Source organism: Salvelinus fontinalis, chromosome 10 (assembly GCF_029448725.1).
Source record: "Salvelinus fontinalis isolate EN_2023a chromosome 10, ASM2944872v1, whole genome shotgun sequence".
NCBI lineage: Eukaryota > Metazoa > Chordata > Actinopteri > Salmoniformes > Salmonidae > Salvelinus > Salvelinus fontinalis.
In genome coordinates, this window is record NC_074674.1 from 45176907 (window position 1) to 45193917 (window position 17011).

Consider the following 17011-nt stretch of genomic DNA (forward strand, 5'->3'; position numbering starts at 1 on the left):
ATGTGATAAACAGGACATATAGTATAGAATGTGATGAACAGGACATATAATATAGAATGTGATATACAGGACATATAGTATAGAATGTGATATACAGGACATATAGTATAGAATGTGATATACAGGACATATAGTATAGAATGTGATATACAGGACATATAGTATAGAATGTGATATACAGGACATATAGTATAGAATGTGATGAACATATAGTATAGAATGTGATATACAGGACATATAGTATAGAATGTGATCAACAGGACATATAATATAGAATGTGATATACAGTACATATAGTATAGAATGTGATATATAGGACATATAGTATAGAATGTGATATACAGGACATATAGTATAGAATGTGATGAACATATAGTATAGAATGTGATATACAGGACATATAGTATAGAATGTGATGAACAGGACATATAATATAGAATGTGATATACAGGACATATAGTATAGAATGTGATATACAGGACATATAGTATAGAATGTGATATACAGGACATATAGTATAGAATGTGATGAACATATAGTATTTAATGTGATATACAGGACATATAGTATAGAAATTGATATACAGGACATATAGTATAGAAATTGATATACAGGACATATAGTATAGAATGTGATATACAGGACATATAATATTGACTGTGATGTACAGGACATATAGTATAGAATGTGATATACAGGACATATAATATTGACTGTGATACACAGGACATATAGTATAGAATGTGATATACAGGACATATAGTATAGAATGTGATATACAGGACATATAATATTGACTGTGATGTACAGGATATATAGTACAGAATGTGATACAGTATGTACATACATGTGGGAGAGGTTTCCCATGGGTGCAAACATCTTCGTCTGGATGTCTGGAATCTCAATACCCTCCAGACTTCTAAAGACAAGACATCACACAGTTTATTAACTTGATTAGATTTAGTCAACATGTATCTTCCTATAGTGTACGATACTGGTAGGTACTCGCCGGTACTGGTAGGTACTGGTACGTACTGGTAGATACTGGTAAGTACTAGTAGGCACTGGTAGGTACTGGTAAGTACTGGCAGGTACTGGTAGGTAGTGGTAGATACTGGTAGGTAGTGGTAGATACTGGTAGGTAGTGGTAAGTACTGGTAGGTACTGATAGCGTACAGTACTGATAGGTACTGGTAGGTATTTCGTAGGTACTGTTCGTGTATGGTACTGGTAGGCTGTATGTGTACTACTCACAGGGACTGGAGCTGGGTCAGGTGATCAAAGTGACCCGGGTGGATGTGGAACAGAGGATTATGGGATATGTTCCTGTGACAATAGGTAAAGAAGTAATCTGTCTGACAGGCGGATGGACAGGCATGCAGGTATTCTGAGACGAACAGTTTTTAACAGTCAGTAGAACAACATTTGTCATCTTTTATTAAGCCCCGTTTGTCAGATGTAAAGTCATGTTTCCAGGGTTAGAGGAGAAGCAGACATAAACAGTCCTGTATTGTGAGACTCGCAGAATTATGAGACTTTAAGCTCTTAAAGCTGTTAAACTGAGGTAATTAACAGCTTTTAAATTGCCGTAATTAACAGTATATATTTGTAATATCTTCAATCCTTTTTTATCAGATGTTATGCCGTAATCGGGTTCCATTTGGGACACAACCTGTGACTCACAGTTTGACGAGGGACTTTAGGCTCTTAAAGGTGTTGTTGGGGAGCTCAGTAATCCGGTTGTCCGACAGGTCTCTGAAAACAGAGGGAGAGAAAAAAGAGAGGGGGGTTAAGGAGAGAGGGAGAGAGAGGGGAGAGCGAGAGCAGGAGGGCAGAGAGAGGGGCAGAGAGAGGGGGGAAGGAGAGGAGGAAGGAGAGAGGGAGAGAGAGGGGAGAGCGAGAGCAGGAGGGCAGAGAGAGGGGGGGAGGTATAGTTGCTAATAGTTGTCAATGTTCAGTTAGGGTTCTGCTAATAGTTGTCATTGTTCAGTTAGGGTTCTGCTAATAGTTGTCAATGTTCAGTTAGGGTTCTGCTAATAGTTGTCATTGTTCAGTTAGGGTTCTGCTAATAGTTGTCAATGTTCAGTTAGGGTTCTGCTAATAGTTGTCATTGTTCAGTTAGGGTTCTGCTAATAGTTGTCATTGTTCAGTTTGGGTTCTGCTAATAGTTGTCAATGTTCAGTTAGGGTTCTGCTAATAGTTGTCATTGTTCAGTTAGGGTTTTGCTAATAGTTGTCATTGTTCAGTTAGGGTTCTGCTAATAGTTGTCATTGTTCAGTTAGGGTTCTGTTAATAGTTGTCATTGTTCAGTTAGGCTTCTGCTAATAGTTGTCATTGTTCAGTTAGGGTTCTGCTAATAGTTGTCATTGTTCAGTTAGGGTTCTGCTAATAGTTGTCAATGTTCAGTTAGGGTTCTGCTAATAGTTCTCATTGTTCAGTTAGGGTTCTGCTAATAGTTCTCATTGTTCAGTTAGGGTTCTGCTAATAGTTGTCATTGTTCAGTTAGGGTTCTGCTAATAGTTCTCAATGTTCAGTTAGGGTTCTGCTAATAGTTGTCATTGTTCAGTTAGGGTTCTGCTAATAGTTGTCATTGTTCAGTTAGGGTTCTGCTAATAGTTGTCATTGTTCAGTTAGGGTTCTGCTAATAGTTGTCAATGTTCAGTTAGGGTTCTGCTAATAGTTGTCATTGTTCAGTTAGGGTTCTGCTAATAGTTGTCATTGTTCAGGTAGGGTTCTGCTAATAGTTGTCATTGTTCAGGTAGGGTTCTGTTAATAGTTGTCATTGTTCAGTTAGGGTTCTGTTAATAGTTGTCAATGTTCAGTTAGGGTTCTGCTAATAGTTGTCATTGTTCAGTTAGGGTTCTGCTAATAGTTGTCAATGTTCATTTAGGGTTCTGCCAATAGTTCTCATTGTTCAGTTAGGGTTCTGCTAATAGTTGTCAATGTTCAGGTAGGGTTCTGTTAATAGTTGTCATTGTTCAGTTAGGGTTCTGTTAATAGTTGTCAATGTTCAGTTAGGGTTCTGCTAATAGTTGTCAATGTTCAGTTAGGGTTCTGCTAATAGTTGCCAATGTTCAGTTAGGGTTCTGCTAATAGTTCTCATTGTTCAGTTAGGGTTCTGTCAATAGTTGTCAATGTTCAGTTAGGGTTCTGCTAATAGTTTTCATTGTTCATTTAGGGTTTTGCTAATAGTTGTCATTGTTCAGTTAGGGTTCTGCTAATAGTTGTCATTGTTCAGTTAGGGTTCTGTTAATAGTTGTCATTGTTCAGTTAGGGTTCTGCTAATAGTTGTCATTGTTCAGTTAGGGTTCTGCTAATAGTTGTCATTGTTCAGTTAGGGTTCTGCTAATAGTTGTCAATGTTCAGTTAGGGTTCTGCTAATAGTTCTCATTGTTCAGTTAGGGTTCTGCTAATAGTTGTCATTGTTCAGTTAGGGTTCTGCTAATAGTTGTCATTGTTCAGTTAGGGTTCTGCTAATAGTTCTCAATGTTCAGTTAGGGTTCTGCTAATAGTTGTCATTGTTCAGTTAGGGTTCTGCTAATAGTTGTCATTGTTCAGTTAGGGTTCTGCTAATAGTTCTCATTGTTCAGTTAGGGTTCTGCTAATAGTTGTCAATGTTCAGTTAGGGTTCTGCTAATAGTTGTCATTGTTCAGTTAGGGTTCTGCTAATAGTTGTCATTGTTCAGGTAGGGTTCTGCTAATAGTTGTCATTGTTCAGTTAGGGTTCTGCTAATAGTTGTCATTGTTCAGGTAGGGTTCTGTTAATAGTTGTCATTGTTCAGTTAGGGTTCTGTTAATAGTTGTCAATGTTCAGTTAGGGTTCTGCTAATAGTTGTCATTGTTCAGTTAGGGTTCTGCTAATAGTTGTCAATGTTCAGTTAGGGTTCTGCCAATAGTTCTCATTGTTCAGTTAGGGTTCTGCTAATAGTTGTCAATGTTCAGGTAGGGTTCTGTTAATAGTTGTCATTGTTCAGTTAGGGTTCTGTTAATAGTTGTCAATGTTCAGTTAGGGTTCTGCTAATAGTTGTCAATGTTCAGTTAGGGTTCTGCTAATAGTTGCCAATGTTCAGTTAGGGTTCTGCTTATAGTTGTCAATGTTCAGTTAGGGTTCTGCTAATAGTTGTCATTGTTCAGTTAGGGATCTGCTAATAGTTGTCATTGTTCAGTTAGGGTTCTGCTAATAGTTCTCATTGTTCAGTTAGGGTTCTGCTAATAGTTGTCATTGTTCAGTTAGGGTTCTGCTAATAGTTCTCATTGTTCAGTTAGGGTTCTGCTAATAGTTGTCATTGTTCAGTTAGGGTTCTGCTAATAGTTGTCATTGTTCAGTTAGGGTTCTGCTAATAGTTGTCATTGTTCAGTTAGGGTTCTGCTAATAGTTGCCATTGTTCAGTTAGGGTTCTGCTAATAGTTGTCATTGTTCAGTTAGGGTTCTGCTAATAGTTGTCATTGTTCAGTTAGGGTTCTGCTAATAGTTGTCATTGTTCAGTTAGGGTTCTGCTAATAGTTCTCATTGTTCAGTTAGGGTTCTGCTAATAGTTCTCATTGTTCAGTTAGGATTCTGCTAATAGTTGTCATTGTTCAGTTAGGGTTCTGCTAATAGTTCTCATTGTTCAGTTAGGGTTCTGCTAATAGTTCTCATTGTTCAGTTAGGGTTCTACTCACAGTTCTTCTAGAACCACTAGAGACTGAAAAGTGTTCTCAGGAAGAGTTGTGATCTTGTTGCCCATTAGGAGCCTGTCAGGGATAGAGAGAATTACTACAGTTTAATGGTTTCAAACACTTATTTATCACACAGACACACACAGTCTTGTTCAGCTGACATTGTGAGGACACACAATTCAGTCCCATTCAAAATCCTATTTTCCCTAACCCCTAACCTGTAATCTTACCCTAACCCTAACCCTAACCTTAAAACTAAAACTAACCCTGGCTCCTAACCCTAACCTTTAACGTAATTCTAACCCTAACACTAATTCTAACCTGAACCCCAAACCCCCTAGAAATAGCATTTCACCTCGTGAGGACTAACAAAATGTCCCCAGTTGGTCAGAATGTTGTTTGTTTACTATTCTTGTTAACTAACACGTCCACACACACACACACCCACACCCACAGCCACACCCACACACACTAACACACGAATACACGAACACACGAACACACGAACACACAGCCACACCTCCCCCATGTACCTTACGTGCCACATACACACAGTCACACCTCCCCCATGTACCTTACCTGACACATACACACTAACACACAGTCACACCTCCCCCATGTACCTTACACACACACACACACACACACACACAGTCACACCTCCCCATGTACCTTACACACACACACACACACACACACACACACACACACACACACACACACACACACACACACACACACACACACACACACACACACACACACAAACACACAGTCACCCCCCCCCCCCCCCATGTACCTTACCTGACACATACACATTAACACACAGTCACCCCCCCCCCCATGTACCTTACACACACACACACACACACACACACACACACACACACACACACACACACACACACACACACACACAGTCACACCCCCCCATGTACCTTACACCCACACACACACACACACACACACACACACACACACTAACACACAGTCACACCTCCCCCATGTACCTTACACACACACACACACATACACACAGTCACACCTCCCCCATGTACCTTACCTGACACATACACACTAACACACAGTCACACCTCCCCCATGTACCTTACACACACACACACACACACACAGTCACACCTCCCCATGTACCTAACACACACACACACACACACACACACACACACACACACACACACACACACACACACACACACACACACACACACACACACACACACACACACACACACACACACACACACACACAGTCACACCCCCCCATGTACCTTACACCCACACACACACACACACACACACACACACTAACACACAGTCACACCTCCCCCATGTACCTTACACACACACACACACTAACACACAGTCACACCCCCCCATGTACCTTACACCCACACACACACACACACACACACACACACTAACACACAGTCACACCTCCCCCATGTACCTTACACACACACACACACTAACACACAGTCACACCCCCCCATGTACCTTACCTGACACACACTCACTAACACACAGTCACACCTCCCCATGTACCTTACACACACACACACACACACACACACACACACACACACACACACACACACACACACACACACACACACACACACACACACACACACACACACACACACACACACACACACACACACACACACACACACAGTCACACCTCCCCCATGTACCTTACCTGACACATACACACAGTCACACCTCCCCCATGTACCTTTCCCCCATGTACCTCTCCATTTTTTGTTGACGATGGAGAGATTTGCGCCACTTGGCTAGTGTGCTTGCTAAATCAAGAGGGAAAAAGGCCGTTCTAAATCCAAACAACGATTGTTCCCGACAAAGGACCCCTTGTACAACATTCTGATGAAAGATCAGCAAAAGTAGGACCCATTTTATGATGCTATTTCATATATCTGTCGTACATGTGAACTAGTCGTTTGCGCCCAGCTTTTGGGTACTCTCTCGCCATAACGTAAACTGCATATCGTAATGAAGTTATTTTTTGAATTCTAACACGGCGATTGCATTAAGAACTAGTGTATCTATCATTTCCTATACAACATGTATTTTTTAGTTATGTTTATGAATAGTTATTTGGTCAGAATATGTGTGTCAGAAAAATATCCGGACGTTGTGGGAAAAAGATGCTACGTTAGCACAATGTATAACCACTGATTTCAGCTCTAAATATGCACATTTTCGAAAAAACATAAGTGTATGTATAACCTGATGTTATAGGACTGTCATCTGATGAAGCTTATCAAGGTTAGTCAAAAATGATATATCTTGCTGGTTTATTCGCTATCGCTAACGTGCCTTGATGAATGAATGCGGTAGTGTGGTAGGCTATTGTAGTAAGCTAATATAATGCTATATTGTGTTTTCGCTGTAAAACACTTAAAATATCGGAAATATTGGCTGGATTCACAAGATGTTTGTCTTTAATTTGCTGTACACCATCGATTTTTCAGAAATGTTTTATGATGAGTATTTAGGTATTTGACGTTGGTGTCTGTAATTATTCTGGCTGCTTTCGGTGCCATTTCTGATTGTAGCTGAAATGTAAACTATGATTAATACCTGAAATATACACATTTTTCGAACAAAACATAGATTTATTGAATAACATTTTATAAGACTGTCATCTGATGAAGTTGTTTGTTGGTTAGTTTGGTTGGTTCTTGGTTAGTTAGGTTGGCTTTGTGCATGCTACCTGTGCTGTGAAAAATGTCTGTCCTTTTTTGTATTTGGTGGTGAGCTAACATAAATATATGTGGTGTTTTCGCTGTAAAACATAAAAAAAAATCGGACATGTTGGCTGGATTCACAAGATGTTTATCTTTCAAATGCTGTATTGGACTTGTTAATGTGTGAAAGTTAAATATTTCAAAAAAATATATTTTGAATTTCGCGCCCTGCACTTGAAGTGGCTGTTGTCATATTGTGGCCGGCTTCGGGCTTGCAGCCAGAAGAAGTTAACACAGAAACCTGAGTCAATAACCCCTGGGAAAGAACCAAACAGAGTGACAGATATAGGGAAGGTAATCAGGAAAGTGATGGAGTCCAGGTGAAAGTCATGAGACGCAGGTGCGCGTAACAATGGTGGCAGGTGTGCGTAATAATGAGTAAACTGGCGACGTCGAGGGCCGGAGCGGGAGTAGATGTGTCAAACGGGGTATGGCGCACCGGTACCAGGCGCGGGGTATGGCGCAAACCGGTACCAGGCGCACCGGTTTGTGTCAAGAACTGTAACGCTGCTGGGTTTTTTCACACTCAAGAATTTTCCGTGTGTATCAAGAATGGTCCACCACTCAAAGGACATCCAGCCAACTTGACACAACTGTGGGAAGCAATTGGAGTCAACATGGACCAGTATCCCTGCGGAACGCTTTAGACACCTGGTAGAGTCCAAGCCGTGAGATCTTGTTGAATATTCACAACTGATGTTGGTGCTGAGTCAGTCACAAATACAGCATGCTACGACACACACACACACACACACACACACACACACACACACACACACACACACACACACACACACACACACACACACACACACACACACACACACACACACACACACACACACACACACACACACACACACACACACACACACACACACACACACAATACACAAACACAGCTGTCTAATCCTGAGTGTGTGAATCAGCTGTGTGTTCCGGTGGAGGAGTAAACAACATATCTAAGTGACAGTTAGTCAGTCGGTCTGCTGTCATTGAGTCAGAGGGATGGAGATGCAGAGTGTGAAGCCTAATATAACCCACCATGTCTGAGAAACAGAGAAGGGAGAGATGGAGAGGGAGAGCGTGAGAGAGGGAGAGAGATTTATATGTTCCTACTTTTTCTTTGGCAGTGTACTCTTGCCTTTGCAAATCCCTACATTTCTATGCCAATAAAGCCTCTTGAATTAAATTGTATGAGACAGGGAGTGTGAGAGAGAGAGACAGAGAGAGAGAGAGAAGTGGAGAGAGATAAAGAGAGCGAAAGAGAGAGAGAAAGAGAGAGACAGACAAAGAAAGAGAGAGAGAGAGAGAGAGAGAGAGGAGAGGGAGAGGAGAGCAGGAGTGAGAAGGAGAGAGAGAGAGAAAGAAAGAGAGAAAGAAAGAGAGGGAGAGGAGAGCAGGAGTGAGAAGGAGAGAGAGAGAGAGAAAGAAAGAGAGAGAGAGAGAGAGAGAGAGAGAGAGAGGAGAGGGAGAGGAGAGCAGGATTGAGAAGGAGAGAGAGAGAGAAAGAAAGAGAGAAAGAAAGAGAGAGAGAAGGAGAGAGAGAGAGAGAGAGAAAGAAAGAGAGAGAGAGAAGGAGAGTGGGAGTGAGAAGGAAAGAGAGAAGGAGGGCTTATAGAAGAAATAAAGAAAGACCACCAAGGTATGTAGCAGAAGTGATTTCACCAGAGGACTCTGGGTAATACAAACAGAGAGGTAGTCCTACCAGACTAACATTGTGTCTGTAGAGATTCCCCTTTGAGATATACTACTATGAGTTTCCCACGCCTGTAGGATACAGAGACAGGGGAAATTAGTGTCTGTCCAAAATGGTACCCTATTACCTCTACAGGTGTGGGCCCTGGTCAAATAGTAGTGCACCGTATACAAAATAGGGTTCCATTTGGAACGGACCCTTCACAAACCAACACTGTGTCAACAGAGACTCCTCTTTCAGATAAGAGTTTTAAAACTCTGTAGGAAACGAGCTTCACATGGAGATTTCCTTTGAGATCCGTGTTTAATTTCGTTGCAAAGTGAAGTAAAGTGATGTTTTGTCGGATATCGGATCAGACAGGGATATCCTAACAAACTCCTAACAAAATAGGATATCGTAACAAACTCCTAACAAAAGAAAAAGTTATTTTCGAGAGAGAATCTGTTATATACCCCAGAGGAAAGACAGGAACTCAGATCTTCTAGGAGACTGACAGAGACACCACAGAAACATTCATGTCCTGACAGACTGACAGAGACACACCACAGATACATTCATGTCCTGACAGACTGACAGAGACACACCACAGATACATTCATGTCCTGACAGACTGACAGAGACACCACAGATACATTCATGTCCTGACAGACTGACAGAGACACCACAGATACATTCATGTCCTGACAGACTGACAGACACCACAGATACATTCATGTCCTGACAGACTGACAGAAACACACCACAGATACATTCATGTCCTGACAGACTGACAGAAACACACCACAGATACATTCATGTCCTGACAGACTGACAGAGACACACCACAGATACATTCATGTCCTGACAGACTGACAGAAACACACCACAGATACATTCATGTCCTGACAGACTGACAGAGACACCACAGATACATTCATGTCCTGACAGACTGACAGAGACACACCACAGATACATTCATGTCCTGACAGACTGACAGAGACACACCACAGATACATTCATGTCCTGACAGACTGACAGAAACACACCACAGATACATTCATGTCCTGACAGACTGACAGAGACACCACAGATACATTCATGTCCTGACAGACTGACAGAGACACCACAGATACATTCATGTCCTGACAGACTGACAGAGACACACCACAGATACATTCATGTCCTGACAGACTGACAGAGACACACCACAGATACATTCATGTCCTGACAGACTGACAGAAACACACCACAGAAACATTCATGTCCTGACAGACTGACAGAGACACACCACAGATACATTCATGTCCTGACAGACTGACAGACACCACAGATACATTCATGTCCTGACAGACTGACAGAGACACCACAGATACATTCATGTCCTGACAGACTGACAGACACCACAGATACATTCATGTCCTGACAGACTGACAGAGAAACACCACAGATACATTCATGTCCTGACAGACTGACAGAGACACACCACAGATACATTCATGTCCTGACAGACTGACAGAAACACACCACAGAAACATTCATGTCCTGACAGACTAACAGAGACACACCACAGATACATTCATGTCCTGACAGACTGACAGACACCACAGATACATTCATGTCCTGACAGACTGACAGAGACACAACAGATACATTCATGTCCTGACAGACTGACAGACACCACAGATACATTCATGTCCTGACAGACTGACAGAGACACCACACAGATACATTCATGTCCTGACAGACTGACAGAAACACACCACAGATACTTTCATGTCCTGACAGACTGACAGAGACACCACAAATACATTCATGTCCTGAGAGACTGACAGAGACACCACAGAAACATTCATGTCCTGACAGACTGACAGAGACACCACAGATACATTCATGTCCTGACAGACTGACAGAGACACCACAGATACATTCATGTCCTGAGAGACTGACAGAGACACCACAGAAACATTCATGTCCTGACAGACTGACAGGTTGTTCATGAGGAGAACAATTGTTTCCTGTCGATGCATTCTGACACAGCAGAGGTAGAGAGAGGCCGCATACACAAGTGCATGCAGTGGCAGTGTACACACACACACACACACACACACACACACACACACACACACACACACACACACAGACAGACAGACAGACAGACAGACAGACAGACAGACAGACACGTAAAGACCCATGCACAGCGGTACTTAGCACTTACTCTATTCTTTCACTGTAATACCTACTGAAAATTGGACAGTGTAGTTAGATTAACAAGAATTTATACTTACTTACTTACAACCTCTTGCCTACATTAGCTCAACCGTCCCGTGGAAGGGACACCGATCCCGAAAAAGATTTATATAACATGTTTTCACCCTACATTTGAATTGCAGATTCACCTGACATTTGTAGTTTCACATGTGAAAAACCTGCATATCAGAATTGAATTTGCCTTTTCACATGTGGAAAAACGTTCAAATGTGAATATCGAAATCTCATGTGGAATTGCGTTTTCACAAAATACATCTGTTGTTTTGTTCTTTCTCTTTAATTCTGTGTCTCTTTAAAGTCATCACACACACACACACACACACACACACACACACACACACACACACACACACACACACACACACACACACACACACACACACACACACACACACACACACACACACACACACACACACACACACACACACACACACACACACACACACACACACACACACACACACACACACACACGTAAAGACCCATGCACAGCGGTACTTAGCACTTACAGTACTGTGAGCTGGCTGCAGGTCATCAGAGTAGAGTAGCTAATGGTTAAGACCTGGTTCCCCTCAAAATCCCTGGAGAGAGAGAGAGAGAAAGAGGGGAGAGAGGGAGAGGGGAGAGAGGGGAGAGGGGAGAGAGAGAGAGGGGAGAGAGAGAGGGGAGAGAGAGAGGGGAGAGAGAGAGGGGGGGAGTGAGAAGGGGAGCGAGAGAGGGAGAGAGAGAGCGGGGAGAGGGGGAGAGAGTTAGAGAGAGAGGGGACAGAGAAAGAGAGAGGTAGGGGGAGGGAGAGAGAGGTGGGGGGAGGGAGAGAGAGGAGGGAGGGGAGCGAGTGAGAGAGAGGGGGAGGGGGAGAGAGTGAGAAGGGGGCGAGAGAGAGAGAGAAAGAGAGAGAGAGAGAGAGAGAGAGAGAGAGAGAGAAAGAGAGAGAGAGAGAGAGAGAGGGGAGGGGGAGAGATAGAGGGGGAGAGAGAGTGAGAAGGTGGGGAGAGAGAGTGAGAATGAGGAGGAGAGAGAGAGAGAGAGAGAGAGAGAGAGAGAGAGAGAGAGAGAGAGAGAGAGAGAGAGAGAGAGAGAGAGAGAGAGAGAGAGAGAGAGAGAGAGAGAGAGAACATTGGTGTTCACTTTTGGCTAGCACACTCCTAAACTAGTCTCTTTGTCCGCATCAGGATTCATCTTCTCCTTTCACACTGGAGAGAGATACGGCTGTGTGTGTGTGTGTGTGTGTGTGTGTGTGTGTGTGTGTGTGTGTGTGTGTGTGTGTGTGTGTGTGTGTGTGTGTGTGTGTGTGTGTGTGTGTGTGTGTGTGTGTGTGTGTGTGTGTGTGTGTGTGTGAAGCAGAGCGCAGCAGCAGTGTGGGAGTTGGGTTGTTTGATAAGTCAGGAACAGACTCTCCCAATTAGAGCGCATGGACACACACACACACACACACACACACACACACACACACACACACACACACACACACACACACACACACACACACACACACACACACACACACACACACACACACACACACACACACACACAGCAGGAGTTGAAAACAAGTTTGATCAGATTATTTAATCCGTTTAGAAATGATGACTTTTATAATGAATCTCTGGCTGCATGTTGAAACAGTTTGTAATATAACTTGATAGGGGGTTATCTCTTTCTGTTTGTTAGTCTGTGCATGCCTTCGTGTGTGTGTGTGTGTGTGTGTGTGTGTGTGTGTGTGTGTGTGTGTGTGTGTGTGTGTGTGTGTGTGTGTGTGTGTGTGTGTGTGTGTGTGTGTGTGGGTGGGTGGGTGGGTGGGTGGGTGGGTGGGTGGGTGGGTGGATGGATGGATGGATGGATGGATGGATAAATGTGACTAGTTTCAGGAAACTAGGCGTATGTCGAGCGTCACTACTTCACAAGAGAGGCATTTCAACGTAAACATTATTTTTTTTATCATAATGCATTTTTTTTTGACAGAAATGCCTTCTAGAACATTCTAACTTTCATGTGCCTTCATAACAAACATGTATGCCATCTGTAAATACAAATACAATTGTTAAATTACGAGCCTAGTTGGTTTAGCCATGGAAAAAGCCAGAAACCTTTCCCCTGGACATGCCCAGAGACAAGTTCTGATTGATCTGCCATGTAGGCCGCTTCTGTCTATTACATGAGCTGCTCAGTATGTGTTGGTAATGCTTTCTATCGCAGCTTTCCTGAAAGATGTCACACAGTAGAACTGCATAAGAGTTGCTCTCCACTTTCTGGAGGACCGAGTTTTGAAATCAATGGAATTAGAGTATGATAGCTAAAGAGATGCAAAAAATTCTGGCGTTTGACTGCAAATATGCAGACGGAGTTGAAAAGCGAACACACAGAAGGCTCTGGATTACATATTCAAACTAAGGGCAACCATGACATATTTATGTCACGACTTCCGCCGAAGTCGGTTCCTCTCCTTGTTCGGGCGGCGCTCGGCGCTCGGCGTCGCCGGTCTTCTAGCCATCATCGATCCACTTTTCATTTTCCATTTGTTTTGTCTTGTCTTCTCACACACATGTTCTCAAATCCCCTCATTACATGTTGTGTATTTAACCCTCTGTTCCACCCATGTCTTTGTGCGGAATTGTTGATTGTAAGTGCATGTACACGTTTTCTCTGGTGCGCGACGGGTTTTGTACCCATTTGTTTGTGGTTCTGGTTTCCGGTGGTTTTATGTATAAAACTCCTCCGTTGATGACCCAGTTTTGCTCTCCTGCGCCTGACTTCCCTGCCGCCAGTTACGCACTCCCTTACAATTTAACAGAGAGGGAGAAGCGTCCATCCATGTATACGAGTAAGAGAGTCTAGCTAGCTACATTTTCAGATGTTACACGCTTCTAATTTTGTCAGAAAGTCTTTTTCATTTCAAGTTAAAGTGTACTGTTAGCTAGCTTTGTGTATGATCTATGTAGTAAAAAGTTTCGTATCTCAGAGCCATTTGCATTGCTAGTTATAGACTAATTTTAGCTAGCTAATATTGAACCTGGTTGGTTTGTTTCCTGCAGATGCATGCATGGTTGTAACTTTATGAGTTGGGATTATGTTTCATTGTTTAGCTAGCTAGCTACATGTCTAAACAAAATACTACACTATGCAAGTAACTATTTCAATAGAATTTTTATGATGTCACTACAACAACTGTCAATAGACCTAGCTGGTAAATTCGCTCTGGCTATTTACTCCGATTTCTGAGCACTCTCGTCTGAGTGTGCCAGAGCACAGAATAACTGACAAATTTAGAAACGCTCAACACCCGTTGAGTATGGCCGGTGTCAGTAAACGTTGGCAAAAAAAATGTCACTAAATTGTTGCCAGCAGCACAGTTGCAGTCACCAGCAGATAACATTAAAACAGATGGGATGGGATGATACATAGATGTCTAGACAGATAGGATTATAGATGTCTAGACAGATAGGATTATAGATGTCTAGACAGATAGGATTATAGATGTCTAGACAAATGGGATTATAGATGTCTAGACAGATGGGATTATGGATGTCTAGACTAATGGGATTGGATGATAGATAGATGTCTAGACAGATGGGATTATAGATGTCTAGACAGATGGGATGGGAAAAGATAGATGTCTAGACAGATGGGATTATAGATAGATGTCTAGACAGATAGGATGGGATTATAGATAGATGTCTAGACAGATGGGATGATAGATAGATGCCTAGACAGATGGGATGATAGATAGATGTCTAGACAGATGGGATGATAGATACAGTTGAAGTCGGAAGTTTACATACACTTTAGCCAAGTACATTTCAACTCAGTTTTTCACAATTCCTGACATTTAATCCTAGTAGAAATTCCCTGTTTTAGGTCAGTTAGGATGCTTGGGGTCATTGTCCATTTGGAAGACCCATTTGATACCAAGTTTAAACTTCCTGACTGATGTCTTGAGATGTTGCTTCAATATATCCACCAAATTTTCAATTCCTCATGATGCCATCTATTTTGTGAAGTGAACCAGTCCCTCCTGCACCAAAGCACCCGAACAACATGATGCTGCCACCCCCGTGCTTCACGGTTGGGATGGTGTTCTTCAGCTTGCAACCCTCCCCCTTTTTTACTCCAAACATAACGATGGTCATTATGGCCAAACAGTTCTATTTCTGTTTCATCAGACCAGAGGACCTTTCTCCAAAAAGTACAGTCTTTGTCCCCATGTGCAGTTGCAAACTATAGTCTGACTTTTTATGACGGTTTTGGAGCCGTGGCTTCTTCCTTCCTTTCTTCCCTACTGTGGATATAGATGCCCTTGTACCTGTTTCCTCCAGCATCTTCACAAGGTCCTTTGCTGTTGTTCTGGGATTGATTTGCACTTTTTGCACCAAAGTACGTTCATCTCTAGGAGACAGAACGTGTCTCCTTCCTGAGCGGTATGACGGCATGGTGTTTATACTTACTACTTACTATTGCGTACTATTGTTTGTACAGATGAACGTGGTACTTTCAGGCGTTTGGAAATTGCTCCCAACGACGAACCAGATTTGTGGAGGTCTACAATTTTTCTTCTGAGGTCTTGGCTGATTTATTTGGATTTTCCCATGATGTCAAGCAAAGAGCCACTGAGTTTGAAGGTAGGCCTTAAAATACATCCACAGGTACACCTCCAATTGACTCAAATTATGTCAACTAGCCTATCAGAAGCTTCTAAAGCCATGACATCATTTCTGGAATTTTCCAAGCTGTTTAAAGGCACAGTCAACTTAGTGTATGTAAACTTCTGACCCACTGGAATTGTGATACAGTGAATTATAAGTGAAATAATCTGTCTGTAAACAATTGTTGGAAAAATGACTTGTGTCATGCACAAAGTAGATGTCCTAACCGACTTGCCAAAACTATAGTTTGTGAACAAGAAATTTGTGGAGTGGTTAAAAAACGAGTTTTAATGACTCCAACCTAAGTGTATGTAAAATTCCGACTTCAACTGTAGATGTCTAGACAGATGGGATGATAGATGTCTAGACAGATGGGATTATAGATAGATGTCTAGACAGATGGGACGATAGATAGATGTCTAGACAGATGGGACGATAGATAGATGTCTAGACAGATGGGATGGGATGATAGATAGATGTCTAGACAGATGGGACGATAGATAAATGTCTAGACAGATGGGATGGGATTATAGATAGATGTCTAGACAGATAGGAGGGGATTATAGATATATGTCTAGACAGATAGGATGGGATGATAGATAGATGTCTAGACAGATAGGATGGGGTGATAGATAGATGTCTAGACAGATAGGATGGGGTGATAGATAGATGTCTAGACAGATGGGATTATAGATAGATGTCTAGACAGATAGGATGGGATGATAGATAGATGTCTAGACAGATGGGATTATAGATAGATGTCTAGACAGATAGGATGGGATGATAGATAGATGTCTAGACAGATAGGATGGGGTGATAGATAGATGTCTAGACAGATGGGATTATAGATAGATGTCTAGACAGATAGGATGGGATGATAGATAGATGTCTAGACAGATAGGATGGGGTGATAGATAGATGTCTAGACAGATGGGATGATAGATAGATGTCTAGACAGATGGGATGATAGATAG

The 17011-nt window shown here is 42.3% G+C and overlaps 1 protein-coding gene across 4 annotated transcripts in view; it reads right to left on the bottom strand.

The window, feature by feature from the left end:
* Nucleotides 1–17011, bottom strand: part of LOC129864192 (relaxin receptor 2-like) — a 191378-nt gene that overhangs the window by 72686 nt on the left and 101681 nt on the right. For 3 of the 4 annotated variants that reach the window (XM_055936887.1, XM_055936885.1, XM_055936888.1), the window contains 5 exons: nt 11907–11978; nt 4663–4734; nt 1684–1755; nt 1255–1326; nt 848–919 (listed from right to left, as the gene is read on the bottom strand). In XM_055936887.1, the coding sequence (XP_055792862.1) occupies nt 848–919; nt 1255–1326; nt 1684–1755; nt 4663–4734; nt 11907–11978 (360 nt within the window). The remainder of the gene's footprint in view (nt 1–847; nt 920–1254; nt 1327–1683; nt 1756–4662; nt 4735–11906; nt 11979–17011) is intronic. The other variant, XM_055936886.1, reaches the window with a different exon arrangement.